Source organism: Oncorhynchus kisutch, linkage group LG2 (genome assembly GCF_002021735.2).
Source record: "Oncorhynchus kisutch isolate 150728-3 linkage group LG2, Okis_V2, whole genome shotgun sequence".
In the NCBI taxonomy this organism is placed as follows: domain Eukaryota; kingdom Metazoa; phylum Chordata; class Actinopteri; order Salmoniformes; family Salmonidae; genus Oncorhynchus; species Oncorhynchus kisutch.
In genome coordinates, this window is record NC_034175.2 from 50,111,168 (window position 1) to 50,125,808 (window position 14,641).

Below are 14,641 nucleotides of genomic sequence, written 5' to 3' on the forward strand. Positions count from 1 at the left end.
GAAAAAAAAGCTGAAATAAATCATTCTCTCTACTATAATTGTGACATTTCACATTCTTAAAATAAAGTGTTGATCCTAACTGACCTAAGACCTAATTTTTTACTAGGATTAAATGTCAGGAATTGTGAAAAACTGAGTTTAAATGTATTTTGCTAATGTGTATGTGAACTTCCGACTTCAACTGTAAATGTTATTCAAATCTTTCTAGTAACAATTTCAGGAAAACTACTATTTGAAATAGATATGTCTGAATGATGATGATGAATGTGCCTTTAACGTCAGTGGGTATGCCATATCTAGATGTAATTACAAAACACCAAATTATTGAAATGATGCAGCACACTCAATTGCTACGGATTACCAATCACTTTTATTTGGTCAACACAAAATATCTAGCACATATCAGTGATACGCCTCATGCTCATGAACCTCATGCCACCACTCATGCCTCCCATTCCCATGCCCATATCCCTGAAGCTCCTGTACTCTCCAGGCCTCATGTACATCATCCTTCCTCTGTAGTGGGGCTGCTCGTACATCAGCCAGTGGCCGTCCATCACGTTGCAGGACTGGCAGTCAGACATGCGGAAACGATCCATGATGGAGTCACAGTCGTCCATCATCTCGTGCATCTGACCTCCGAAGTTCTCCCTCTCGTAGATCCTCATCCTGAAGTTTCCACGGTGCTGTTATTTGGTAAATAAAAATATTTGAAATAATTACTGATTCCACCAGACTGTTGATAAGCTCACATGGCCAATCTGATATATGTGATTATTATCACACAACTACTTCTAGTGCGACTGTCACAGCAGCCTGAATATCATACGGCTTACCATGGGGATCATGCGACAGGACCTGATACCATCGCTCATTCCCATCATACTCTGGTAATCTGAGTACTCTCCCCTCCTCATGAAGTACTGGTTTCCCATATAGTTGGGGCGCTCGTACACCATGAAGCAGCCGCTCTGAACCCTGCAGGATTGGCACCTGCTCATGTAGGAGGACATGTCAGGGCAGTCGGAGCTGCACTCATAAGAGCGGCCCTGGAAGTTCCTGTCCTCGTAGAAGGTGGCCTGAAAACACAAGGTATTTATTTATTATTTCTCAATATATTTTTCAATAAATGCAACAAATATAAGAAGCTTTTAGTTTTGAATGTAAAGAAGATAATATAGAGATTAATGTATTTGAAATAATTTTCTAATAATGCTTACTCTTCCCATGTTCATGCCGGTGGTGGTCATTGTTGTTCACTGAGTTACTGTGCTGTTGCTAAACTGATGTCCTGTCTGTGTTAACCCTTACTTTTATACCTGACCAAACCCAAAGAATCTGTGTGCCCCATTGTGTAAACCCCTGACCCAGCAACATAGTATAGAGGCCTATAGAGTGCTGAGGTACCATAGTCATGTTTCCACGTGACTTGGTCCCTAGAAGACTTGAAAAGCCTTTTTTCATTGTGGAACAGGTCCCACAAAACCTTTAATAGAAACAATAGACTGTGGCAGTGACACCCATTGCAAACATACAGTGTATTCGAAAAGTTTTTAGACCCCTTGACTTTTCCACATTTTGTTACGTTACAGCCTTATTCTAAAATGGGTTGAATAGTTTTTACCCTCACCAGTCTACACACAATACCCCATAATGACAAAGCAAAAACAGTTTTTTGTATGTACATTTTTATATAAATTTCATCAGACTAGAGAATCTTGTTTCTCATAGTCTGAGAGTCCTTTAGGTGCCTTTTTGGCCAACTCCAAGCGGGCTGTCTTGCGCATTTTACTGAGGAGTGGCTTCCTTCTCGCCACTCTACCACAAAGGCCTGAATAGTGGAGTGCTGCAGGGATGGTTGTTTTTCTGGAAGATTCTCCCATCTCCACAGAGGAACTCTGGAGCTCTGGCAAAGTGATCATCGGGTTCTTGGTCACCTCCCTGACCAAGGCCCTTCTCCCCTGATTGCTTAGTTTGGCTGGGCAGCCAGCTCTAGCAAGAGTTTTGGTGGTTCCAAACTTATTCCATTTTAGAATTATGGAGGCCCCTGTGTTCTTGGGGACCTTCAATGCTGCAGACATTTTTCGGTACCCTTCCCCAGATCTGTGCTTTGACACAATCTTGTCTCGGAGCTCTACGGACAATTCCTTATATAGACAGGTGTGTGCCTTTCCAAATCATGTCCAATCAATTGAATTTACCACAGGTGGACTCCAATCAAGTTGTAGAAACATCTCAAGGACGATCAATGGAAACAAAATGCACCTCAAATCAAATCAAATGTTATTTGTCACCTGTGCCGAATACACCTTACATGCAGTTTTAAGACAAATTTGAGTTAAGTAAAACATAGATATGAAAAAAATTGAAAATAAAATGAACAAATAATTAAACAGCGGCAGTAAAATAACAACAGCGAGGCTATACACAGGGGGTACCGGTACAGAGTCAATGTGCGGGGGCACCGGTTAGGTAATTGAGGTAATATGTACATGTAGGTAGAGTTATTAAAGTGACTATGCATAGATAATAAACTGGGAGTAACAGCAGTGTAAAAGGGGGGGGGGTCAATGCAAATAGTCTGGGTAGCCATTTGATTAGCTGTTCAGGAGACTTATGGCTTTGGGGTAGAAGCTGTTAAGAAGCCTTTTGGACACAGACTTGGCACTCCGGTACCACTTGCCGTGCGGTAGCACAGAGAACAGTCTATGTCTAGGGTGGCTGGAGTCTTTGACAATTTTTAGGGCCTTCCTCTGACACCACCTGGTATAGAGGTCCTGGATGGCAGGAAGCCTGGCCCCAGTGATGTACTGGGCCGTACGCCCTACCCTCTGTAGTGCCTTGCGGTCGGAGGTCGAGCAGTTGCCATACCAAGCAGTGATGCAACCAGTCAGTGCTCTCGATCAGTGGTTCCCAAACTTTTTATAGTCCTGTACCCCTTCAAACATTCAACCTCCAGCTGCGTACCATCTCTAGCATCAGGGTCAGCGCACTCTCAAATGTTGTTTTTTGCCATCATTGTAAGCCTGCCACACACACACTATATGATACATTTTTTAAACATAAGAATGAGTGTAAGTTTTTGTCACAACCCGGCTCGTGGGAAGTGACATTGAGCTCTTATAGGACCAGGGCACAAATAATAATATAATAATAATCAATAACTTTGCTCTTTATTTAACCATCTTACATTAAAAACCTTACTTGTTAATCGAAAATTGTAAATAACTCACCACAGGTTAATGAGAAGGGTGTGCTTGAAAGGATGCACATAGCTCTGCAATGTTGGGTTGTATTGGAGAGAGTCTCAGTCTTAAATCATTTTCCACACACAGTCTGTGCCTGTATTTAGTTTTCATGCTACTGAGGTCCGAGAATATATTCTCACATAGATACATGGTTAAAAAGGGCATCAGTGTCTTAACAGCGCGATTTGCCAAACCAGGATACTCTGAGCGCAGCCCAATCCAGAAATATGGCAGTGGCTTCTGATTAAATTACATTTTCACAGAACCGCTTGTTACAATTTCGACGAGGCTCTCTTGTTCAGATATTGGTAAGTGGACTGGAGGCAGGGCATGAAAGGGATAATGAATCCAGTTGTTTGTGTCATCTTTTTTTGGGAAAGTACCTGCGTAATTGCGCACCCAACTCACCCAGGTGCTTCGCTATATCACATTTGACATTGTCCGTAAGCTTGAGTTCCTTTGCACACAAAAAATCAGTCAATGATGGAAAGACCTGTGTGTTGTTCTTGTTAATGCAGACAGAGAAGAGCTCCAACTTCTTAATCATACACTCAATTTTGTCCCGCACATTGAATATAGCTGTGGAGAGTCCCAGTAATCCTAGATTCAGATCATTCAGGTGAGAAAAAACATCACTCAGATAGGCCAGTCATGTGAGAAACTCATCATCATGCAAGCGGTCAGACAAGTGAAAATGATGGTCAGTAAAGAAAACTTTAAGCTCGTCTCTCAATAAATTAAAAAAAACGTGTCAAGACTTTGCCCCTCGTTAACCAGCGTACTTCTGTATGTTGTAAAAGCATTACATGGTCGCTGCCCATATCATTGCATAGTGCAGAAAATACACGAGAGTTCAGGGGCCATGTTTAACTAAGTTAACCATTTTCACTGTAGTGGCGAAAACGTCTTTCAAGCTGTCAGGCATTCCATTGGCAGCAAGAGCCTCTCGGTGGATGCTGCTGGATAACTCATATAATTCACTGGCTTGCAAAGCAGTAATTGTTTCAAAACATGTCCTGCCATGTCACTGATATTTTGTGAAACAGTGTTGTCGGTTGAAGACATTGTCTATATACGTTTTTGGGCCTTTTCCCCCAGCATTGTCCCAGCCATATCCTCGCCAACAGGGAGAATTAAGTCCTCCACAATAGTATGGGGCTTGTTTGTTCAAGTCACTCGGTAGCTCACCATATAAGACGCTTCTAGACCGTTCTTATTAATGGTATCTGATCCTTTCATGCATGTTTCAGTGTTACTTGCCTCAAAGCGAGAATAGAGTAATTTAGCTCATCTGTCACTGGGCAGCTCGTGGCTGTGCTCCCCTTTGTAGTCTGTAATGGTTTGCAAGCTCTGCCACATCCAATGTGCGTCGGAGCCGGTGTAGTACGATTCAATCTTAGTCCTATTTTGATGCTTGCCTATTAGATGGTTTGTCAGAGGACATGGCGGGATTTGTCCTGCTCCTTGAAAGTGGCAGCTCTACCCTTTAGCTCAGTGCGAATGTTGCCTGTAATCCATTGCTTCTGGTGCTTCCTGCTTTAGTTTTTACTTTTAAGCAGGAATCAGGAGGATAGAATTATGGTCAGATTTGCCAAATGGAAGGCGAGGGAGAGCTTTGTACGTGTCTCTGTGTGTGGAGTAAAGGTGGTCTAGAGTTTTTTCCCCTCTGGTTGCACATTTAACATGCTGATAGAAATGAGGTAAAACGGATTTAAGTTTCCCTGCATTGAAGTCCCCAGCCACTAGGAGCGCCATCTCTGGATGAGCGTTTTCCTGTTTGCTTATGGCGGTATACAGTTCACTGAGTGCGGTCTTAGTGCCAGTATCGGTTTGTGGTGGTAAATAAACAGCTACGAAGAATATAGATGAAAACTCTTTTGGTAAATAGTGTGGTCTATAGCTTATCATCGAGACTTATCGAGACTTCCTTAGATTTCGTGCACCAGCGGTTGTTTACAAATATACACAGACCGCCACCCCTTGTCTTACCACAGACCGCTGTTCTATCCTGCAGAAAAAGCGTAAAACGCGCCAGCTGTATGTTATTCATGTCGTCGTTCAGCCACTACTCGGTGAAACATAAGATATCACAGTTTTTAATGTCCTGTTAGTAGGATATACGTGATCGTAGTTCATATATTTTATTATCCATTGATTGTACATTGGCTAATAGGTAAAGGGAAAGGGAAATGTATCACTCGCCGTCGGATCCTTACAAGGCACCCAGGCCTTCGTCCCCAATATCTCTGTCTCTTTTTCCTGCGAATGACGGGGATGAGGGCCTTGTCGGAGTCTGAAGTAAATTTTTCCCGTCCATCTCGTTAATGTTTTGGTACTACTATTGGAGAGCCCTTGGAGAGCCTTCCCTAACCCTAACCCTAACCCTAACCCTAACCCTAACCCATTCAGCATTGTTCACACCCTCTTAAGCCTTTGCCCCACAAATCTCAAAGGGTTGATTCAACCGTTCTGTACTAACTTGTCAGCTAATTCAGACATCTAAGAGAGAGAGAGAACAGCTCACTGAGCAATACCCTCCCTATCGTGTATCTGTGGTTTCGCGTTCAGAGCGCACACTGGATGCTCTGGCCAATAAGTAGGGTTGTTCCGAAAGCTCTGACCTTACGACTACAGTCAAGCACCCCAGCTAACTGGCTAACACTGGCTAGCTACTTCCAGACATAATAAGAGAACATCCCACTCTGACCATTTTACTCACCATAGCAGAGCTAGTTAGGCTTTTTTCATGTTATCCAGAGTGTTGGTGACTGTAACTGTGCTCCTGGCAACAATTTAATTATGATTTGTTGCCAGCTAGCTAGCTAACAGTACACTTGAACTTGAAATGAAAATACTTTGTCATAATTAGAGTGGAGTCTTTTGTTAAGAAATGTAGCTAGCTAGCTAGCTAAACAATGGACCATAATCACAACTCATGACATTACTAACCTGCATGAGTCAGCAGGTAGCTAACCAACCAGGTTCTATGGCTATAACTAGTCAAGCAAATGTGACTGAGATACGAAGAATAAGATCATCAGCTAACGCTAGCTAGTTAACAGCACACTTGAACTGAAACCACATTCTGTCAAAATTAGAGACGTGTATTATCTGAAAATCTTACCAGTATACATCCTGGTTGGACACATCTCTTGTCTGATGCCATGCATGGGTGCCTTAGTCTGATGATGTAATCCAAACGGGTGTTTTCTCCATCTCCTTAGCTATCATACTCAAATTCCACTGATTTCAAAATTCGGTCCTCCAGAAAGTGGAGAGCATACACATAACGTTAGCTAGCGAACCAGCCAGCTAACTAACAGTACACTTTAACTTGATAGGTTCATGCAGTTTTACTAGGCAATACATTTTTTTGAAGCCTCATTCGACACAATTACCTAAACATACTGACCAGGTCCAATAGACAGACGGGTGCTATATGGTAGACCAATCCAAACTCGTCTCTCAGCATTTCCAGCCCACTCATTATCTCAGCCAATTATGGCTAGCGGGAAGGTTGCTCCCTTTTTCTGTGGCTAAACCAACTAGGCTTGTAATTTAAGAATTGTATTAATATTTACAGATGGCATACAAGTTTGATATTACGGCACATGAAAGTTCACATGTTCGAGAAGGCATTTCTGCCCCAAAAAACGATTTTTTTGAAAACAGTATATTGGGTAAAAGTATAGTTTGCTAAGTACATCACAACCACAATTTATTTACATTCTCTGAGTCTATGGTAGCCCTAATTCTCCATGCTTTTACAGGTTAAGAGTTATAGTTCACTTATTGAGGAGATACAATGTACATTATAAGTTGCCTGATTAGAATGAGGACTACAACACACATAACTAGCTAGCGACATGAATTAGACAAATACATCTTTTTTTTTTGCAGAGTCGTGCCATCAAGTTATGTGTCATTTGACAACTTTGGACTGAGAATGTGCCATACTGTATGCTGGCGAGTTGGATGTCAAAGACCACTGTTTTTATAATGTCAAAAACCCTTAATAAAACCCTAATGTGATGGTAGTTACATAATCACTAAATGAGCAGTTGTTAGCAACACCTGCCACTGGCTGTTTTAGCTAACCATTGGGCTTGTTTGACATAGCAGCCAACAGTGCAGGTGACTGCCAACTGACTGATCTACAAAGAACCCTGCATCATAAATCATTACTCATTATTATTTGTAGATCAGTCAGTCAGTCAGTCAGTCACAATTTACCAATGATACATTAAGATTTTGATCCTCTCTAACACGGCCAATGTCTTCACTCTAAAACTAGCTAGATAACATTATAAGGCTGGTTTTGACACCTGATTTATCAGATGTAATTCAAAATACATAGAGGAGAATGTGGAAATGGTGTTATTTACTTAGCAGGAACTAATACAAGGACAATTGGAAAATCAGAAACAGTTCATAGTTTTTTAAATTCTTCATTAAAAAAATCAACAATAATATTATGGAGCTGTGCATGTTCAAATATTTGTGGGTGAACACAGAGGACAAGAGGGGAAAGGTGTCTGGGATGATTGTGTGATCTTGTAACTGCGTTCTTGGTTTGTTGAAAGAGAGTCGGACCGAAATGCAGCGTGGTGGTTACTCATGTTCTTTAATGAATGAAAAGTGACGATACATGAAATAACTTAATAAATACAAAAACAACAAACGGAACGTGAAACCTAATACAGCCTATCTGGTGACACAACACAGAGACAGGAACAATCACCCACAAAAGACAAAGCGAAACTCAGGCTACCTAAATACGGTTCCCAATTAGAGGCAACGAGAATCACCTGACAGCTGATTGAGAACCGCCTGAGGCAGCCAAGCCTATACAACACCCCTAATCAGCCGCGATCCCAAATACAACAAACCCCAATACGAAATACAACACGTAAACCCCTGTCACACCCTGGCCTGACCAAATATATAACGAAAACACAAAACACTAAGACCAAGGCGTGACAGAACCCCCCCCCCCAAGGTGCGGACTCCCGGACGCACCTCAAAACCAAAGGGAGGGTCCGGGTGGGCGTCTGTCATTGGTGGCGGCTCCGGCTCGGGACGTGGACCCCACTTCATTAATGTCCTCGTTCCTCCCCTTCGCGTCCTGGGATAATCCACCCTTGCCGCCGACCATGGCCTAATAGTCCTCACCCAGAACCCCACAGAACTAAGGAGCAGCTCGTGACTGAGGGGCATCTCGGGACTGAGGGGCAGCTCGGGACTGAGGGGCAGCTCGGGACTGAGGGGCAGCTCGGGACTGAGGCAGCTCGGGACTGAGGGGCAGCCCGGAATTGAGGGGCAGCCCGGAACTGAGGGGCAGCCCGGAACTGAGGGGCAGCCCGGAACTGAGGGGAAGCCCAGTACTGAGAGGAAGCCCAGTATTGAGAGGAAGCCCAGTACTGAGAGGAAGCCCAGTACTGAGATGAAGCTCAGGTAGGTAGTAGGCTCCGGTAGATCCTGGCTGACTGGCGGATCTGGAAGATTCAGGTTGACTAGCAGATCTGGAAGATTCTGGTTGACTGGCAGATCTAGCTGCTCTATGCAGACTGACAGCTCTATGCAGGCTGACAGCTCCTTGCAGACTGGCAGCTCTTTGCAGACTGACAGCTCTGACCGCTCCATGCAGGCTGACAGCTCCTTGCAGACTGACAGCTCCTTGCAGACTGACAGCTCCCTGCAGACTGGCAGCTCCTTGCAGACTGACAGCTCTGACTGCTCCATGCAGGCTGACAGCTCTTTGCAGATTGGCAGCTCCTTGCAGACTGGCAGCTCCTTGCAGACTGACAGCTCCTTGCAGACTGGCAGCTCTGGCTGCTTCATGCAGACTGGCAGCTCCTTACAGACTGGCAGCTCCTTGCAGACTGACAGCTCCTTGCAGACTGACAGTTCCCTGCAGACTGGCAGCTCCTTGCAGGCTGACAGCTCCTTGCAGACTGGCAGCTCCTTGCAGACTGGCAGCTCCTTGCAGACTGACAGCTCTGGCTGCTTCATGCAGACTGACAGCTCTGGCTGCTTCATGCAGACTGGCTGCTCCTTGCAGACTGGCAGCTCCTTGCAGACTGGCAGTTCCTTGCAGACTGACAGCTCTGGCTGCTTCATGCAGACTGACAGCTCCTTGCAGACTGGCAGCTCCTTGCAGACTGGCAGCTCCTTGCAGACTGGCAGCTCCTTGCAGACTGGCAGCACCCTGCAGACTGGCAGCTCAGGCTGCTTCAAACAGGCAGGAGGCTCCGGCAGCGCTGTAGAGAGAGAAGGCTCTGATAGCGCTGAACAGGCGGGAGACTCCGACAGCGCAGGAGAGGAGGAAAACGCTGGCTGCGCTGAACAGGCGGGAGACTCCGACAGCGCAGGAGGGCAGGAAGGCTCTGGCTGTGTTGAACAGGCGGGAGACTCCGACAGAGCAGGAGAGGCGAGACGCACTGTAGGCCTGATGCGTGGTGCGGGCACTGGTGATACTGGAGCGAGGACACGCACAGGAAGCCTGGTGCGGGGAGCTGCTACCGGAGGACTGGTGTGTGGAGGTGGCTCTGGATAGACCGGACCGTGAAGGCGCACTGGAGCTCTTGAGCACCGAGCCTGCCCAAGCTTACCTGGCTCGATGCCCACTCTAGCCCGGCAAATACGAAGGGCTGGTATGAACCGTACCGGGCTATGCACCCGCACTGGAGACACCGTGCGCTCCATAGCATAACACGGTGTCTGCCCGGTCTCTCTAGCCCACCGGAAAGCACAGGGAGTTTGCGCAGGTCTCCTACCTGGCATAGCCATACTCCCTGTAAGCCCCCCCAAAAATTTTTTTGGGGTTGCTTCTCGGGCTTCCTTGCCAACCGTGTTCCCTCGTATCGCTGGCTCCTATCTCCTGCTGCCTCTGCTTCCTCCTTGGGGCGGAGATATTCACCAGGCTGAGCCCAGGGTCCTCTTCCGTCTAATATCATCTCCCAAGACCAGAAGTCCTTATATCGCTGCTCCTCATGATTAACAGGAAGAGTTGGCTCAGGTCTGACTCCTGACTCTGCCACTCTCTCCCTGAGCCCCCCCCCAATAATTTTTTTGGGGTGACTTTCGGGTTTCGCTCTGCGCCGCCGTGTTTTCCTTTTCGACTCCATTCGCCTATAGCCTTCTTCGCACTGCTCAAGCGAATCCCATGCGGGCTCCTGCACTCTCTCTGGGTCAGCCACCCACCTGTAAATTTCTTCCCACGTCGTATACTCCATGCAATTGCTGTCCATAACGTCCTCCCATGTCCATTCCTCCTTTCGCTTTTCCTGCGGTCGCTGCCTGTAACCACGCCGCTCGGTCCGTGTGTGGTGGGTGATTCTGTAATGGCGTTCTTGGTTTGTTGAAAGAGAGTCGGACCGAAATGCAGCGTGGTGGTTACTCATGTTCTTTAATGAATGAAAAGTGACGATACATGAAATAACTTAATAAATACAAAAACTACAAACGGAACGTGAAACCTAATACAGCCTATCTGGTGACACAACACAGAGACATTAACAATCACCCACAAAAGACAAAGCGAAACTCAGGCTACCTAAATACGGTTCCCAATTAGAGGCAACGAGAATCACCTGACAGCTGATTGAGAACCGCCTCAGGCAGCCAAGCCTATACAACACCCCTAATCAGCCGCGATCCCAAATATAACAAACCCCAATACGAAATACAACACGTAAACCCCTGTCACACCCTGGCCTGACCAAATATATAACGAAAACACAAAACACTAAGACCAAGGCGTGACAGATCTGTGCCATGACCAGACTTTCAAAGCATTTCATGGTTGCAAATGAAAGATGTTGGGATTACAGACTGGGACAAGGAGATGTTGAAAATGTCTGTGAAGAAACTTGCCAGCTGGTCTGCGTATACTCTGAGAACATGCCCTGGTATTCAGTCTGGCCCTGCGTCTTGCGAGTGTTAACCTGTTCTAAAGTCTTACTCACATCAGCCACAGAGAGAGAGAGATCACACAGTCATCAGGGACAGCAGGGGCTCTCATTCCTGCCTCAGTGTTGTTTGCCTTGAAGCAAGCATAGAAGGCATTCAGCTCGTCTGAGAGGTTTGCGTCACTGGGCAACTCATGGCTCGGTTTCCCTTTGTATTCCATATAGTAGTCTGCAAACCCTGCCACAAAATCTATCACTCCAGTGTTAATTTCTAAATTGTAATTACTTCACCACTGAGGCCTATTTACTGCCTTACCTCCTTACTTAATTTGCACACACTGTATACAGATTTTCTACTGTGTTATTGACTGCACGTTTGTTTATCCCATGTGTAACTCTGTTTTGTTGGTTTTTGTAATGGGGTGATTGACTGGTTAACCGGGATGTCAGGTGCAGGAGAGCAGAGATGGGTGATAACAGGAGAACTTTAATATACACCTTGGCCCAAAGGCTCAGGCAAGGCAGCACAAAGCACAACCACGGTAACATGAACAAAACAAACAAACCTAGGTTTGAAAAAAACCTAGCGCAAGCCAGCCGGTAGTGTAACACCCTACACAAAGAACAATTCCACACACAGACATGGGGGAAACAGAGGGTAATATACATTTAGTCTGATGATGGAATGTGAACCAGGTGTGTGGGAAAACAAGACAAAACAAATGGAAAATGAAAGGTGGAGCGGCGATGGCTAGAAGACCGGTGATGTCTACCGCCGAACGCCGCCCGAACAAGGAGAGGGACCGACTTCGGCGGGAGTCGTGCAAGTTTTGTTGCACTGCTTTGCTTTACCTTGGCCAGGTCACAGTTGTAAATGAGAACTTGTTCTCAACTGGCCTACCTGGTTAAATAAATGAAATGCACATTTTTATATTTGGTAACACTTGCTTATTTTCCATCGACACCAACCCCATTTGATACATCGAACGTATGTGGGTAAAGTAGTGTCTACATAGGGGTACAGGTTGTGAACAAACACAAAAGCTCTGACGAAGGCCTTGAGGCCGATACTTAAAGCTTAATAAAGAGCAGTGATACTAGCAAGAACAGTGTGCGGGTTTCTTATTTTTTTCTCATCTTATTCAACTGTTACCATGCACCTGCAACAAAGACAGCTCAGATGTGCGAGTGCCTTTTTGAATTTAGATTATTATAACATACAATAGTAAATAAATTAGTTGTAAAAATTATTTGCTTAACAATGTACACTTGTATTGGCATTCTTCCAATACAAGTGCACATTAATACATATGTATTTAGGTAATTATTCAGGTACACATTGTTACCTAGTACAACTTTTATACTTGTTTGCTGCATGTCTAATGACTCCTTGACCGTGGTTTTATAGATATGAGATTTGTAACAAATGCAAATGAATTGTTGCTAACCTTCCTCCAACCCTATAATTATTATTTTAGATAACTCTGTTATCTTTTTACATTTTTTATGTGAGTTTATTTGAAAATCATTAAAATTGTGCATTGCAAAATAATATGGCAGGATCAAGTAATATTTTCTAAATTAAAGATTTTAAATATCACTGGATATTATTTTACATCAGCATACATCTATTGTTAACTAACAGATATCTACACAGAAATTTGAAATGTTAAAGATGTAGGAGAGTGAAATAATGAAATGTTTAAACATGGAGAGCTCGGAGTAAAACAATCACAAAAATAAGAAAATATAGCAGTTTTAAAATGTTGAAATAAATTTAATCAACCATTTCCGTACAACCTTTGAGAAAATTACATAGTCATGTTATCCATGATACGCCTCATGCTCATGAACCTCATGCCACCGCTCATGCCTCCCATTCCCATGCCCATATCCCTGAAGCTCCTGTACTCTCCAGGCCTCATGTACATCTGCCTGCCTCTGAAGTGGGGCTGCTCGTACATCAGCCAGTGGCCGTCCATCACGTTGCAGGACTGGCAGTCGGACATGCGGTAACGCTCCTGGATGGAGTCACAGTCGTCCATCATCTCGTGCATCTGACCTCCGAAGTTCTCCCTCTCGTAGATCCTCATCCTGAAGTTTCCACGGTGCTGTTAGTGGGAAAGAACAGGTTTCATTGATCAGATACATTACATATAAACATTTGTAATATAAGAATTGTCTTTTCAATGACAAGATCAGTCTATTTTAAGATGACATATTTTCAACCTACCATGGGGATCATGCGGCAGGACCTGATACCATCGCTCATTCCCATCATACTCTGGTAGTCTGAGTACTCTCCCCTCCTCATGAAGTACTGGTTTCCCATATAGTTGGGGCGCTCGTACGCCATGAAGCAGCCGCTCTGAACCCTGCAGGATTGACACCTGCTCATGTAGGAGGACATGTCAGGGCAGTCGGAGCTGCACTCATAAGAGCGGCCCTGGAAGTTCCTGTCCTCATAGAAGGTGGCCTGAAAATAAAAGGGAATCACTTCTATGAATTAAACAATTGTATGAAACAAACATTTTAGAGGAATTTGCAGCGCTATTTAGTCCCACTGGTAACCAGGTTATTGGGATAAGTAAAATGATCATGCTGTAGTTTGGGGTGCTAGAGCACAAGAGCCCTTTTGTATAACAATCTATGAAAATTAGAGTAAGAATTATTCTAAGAAATCTTGCCAGTGCTTACCCTGCCCATGTTCATGCTGGTGTTGGACATATTTGCTCACTGTGCTGCTGGTTGCTGCTCCTGAACTGACTTTCTACCTGGTTTAACCCTTTCTTTTATACCTGACCAAACCTAAAGAATCCCTAGCTCCATTGTTCAAACCGCTGAATCAGCATCATGCTCTAGAGGCCTGCTGAGGCTACTGAGTTTACGTCCACATTTTCAGGGACTGGATCCCTCAGTCTTTAGAAAGGCTATTTCTAAATCGACTGTTTCTCAAACAAAAGTAACAAAACCATTTGAGAGTTTACAACAGTTAGTAACAGCCTTGAAATGGAAGGTTCTCCATACATTGTGCAATACTTTTTTGAAAAGGTTTGAAAGATGTATTTTTTAAATGCTGGTATAATGACTCAATGTTATAGTAGAGGAAATCACACATATGGATTAAAGAGTGAAAATCTTTTAGGTTAAACTATGTATTATTACTCATCTTTTGTTCAGAGTGCTGACTTAACATAGACAGACATTCCTAACCAGTGAATACATAATCAATTGTGAGTAGTTACTTAACTAACCTTTTGTGGTTCATAACCATGATACTAGAGAAATGGTTACAAAACTTTAAATAGCATTGTGTATTTTAAAAAATATACTTCAAATAAATAAATCATCTTTACATTTTTTAATTCCACTTTTAAGGAGATTGAATGGGTTCTTAAGCACTTACAAATTTGTAACATATTTTACAATTTTGTAATTGTTAACATATACATATTGCATCACCCAAAAATTCAAGTAATGGAT

The 14,641-nt window shown here is 44.1% G+C and overlaps 1 protein-coding gene across 3 annotated transcripts; it reads right to left on the reverse strand.

The window, feature by feature from the left end:
• Positions 1–351: 351 nt before the first annotated feature.
• LOC109902774 (gamma-crystallin M3-like) lies at positions 352–13,930 on the reverse strand. 3 transcript variants are annotated; one of them, XM_031796800.1, is made up of 4 exons: positions 13,856–13,930; positions 13,392–13,634; positions 13,032–13,269; positions 354–448 (listed from the first exon to the last, which is right to left on the reverse strand). In XM_031796800.1, the coding sequence occupies exons 1-4, from the start codon at positions 13,883–13,885 to the stop codon at positions 393–395; spliced, it is 567 nt and encodes a 188-aa protein (XP_031652660.1). In that variant the 5' UTR covers positions 13,886–13,930; the 3' UTR covers positions 354–392. The 3 variants fall into 3 exon arrangements, with proteins under 3 accessions (XP_020355000.1, XP_031652660.1, XP_020357246.1); XM_020499411.2 differs by lacking the exons at positions 13,032–13,269; positions 13,392–13,634; positions 13,856–13,930 and adding exons at positions 837–1,079; positions 1,221–1,324 and having other exon boundaries at positions 352–686; XM_020501657.2 differs by lacking the exon at positions 354–448 and having other exon boundaries at positions 12,915–13,269.
• Positions 13,931–14,641: the final 711 nt, after the last annotated feature.

Excerpts from the sequence above, each read along its gene's own strand:
- LOC109902774 (XM_020501657.2), bottom strand. The coding sequence starts at position 13,885 with ATGTCCAACACCAGCATGAACATGGGCAGG. Across the intron at positions 13,635-13,855 it reads CCAGCATGAACATGGGCAGG|GCCACCTTCTATGAGGACAG; the intron begins GTAAGCACTGGC and ends TTTTATTTTCAG. Across the intron at positions 13,270-13,391 it reads CCTGCCGCATGATCCCCATG|CACCGTGGAAACTTCAGGAT; the intron begins GTAGGTTGAAAA and ends TCCCACTAACAG.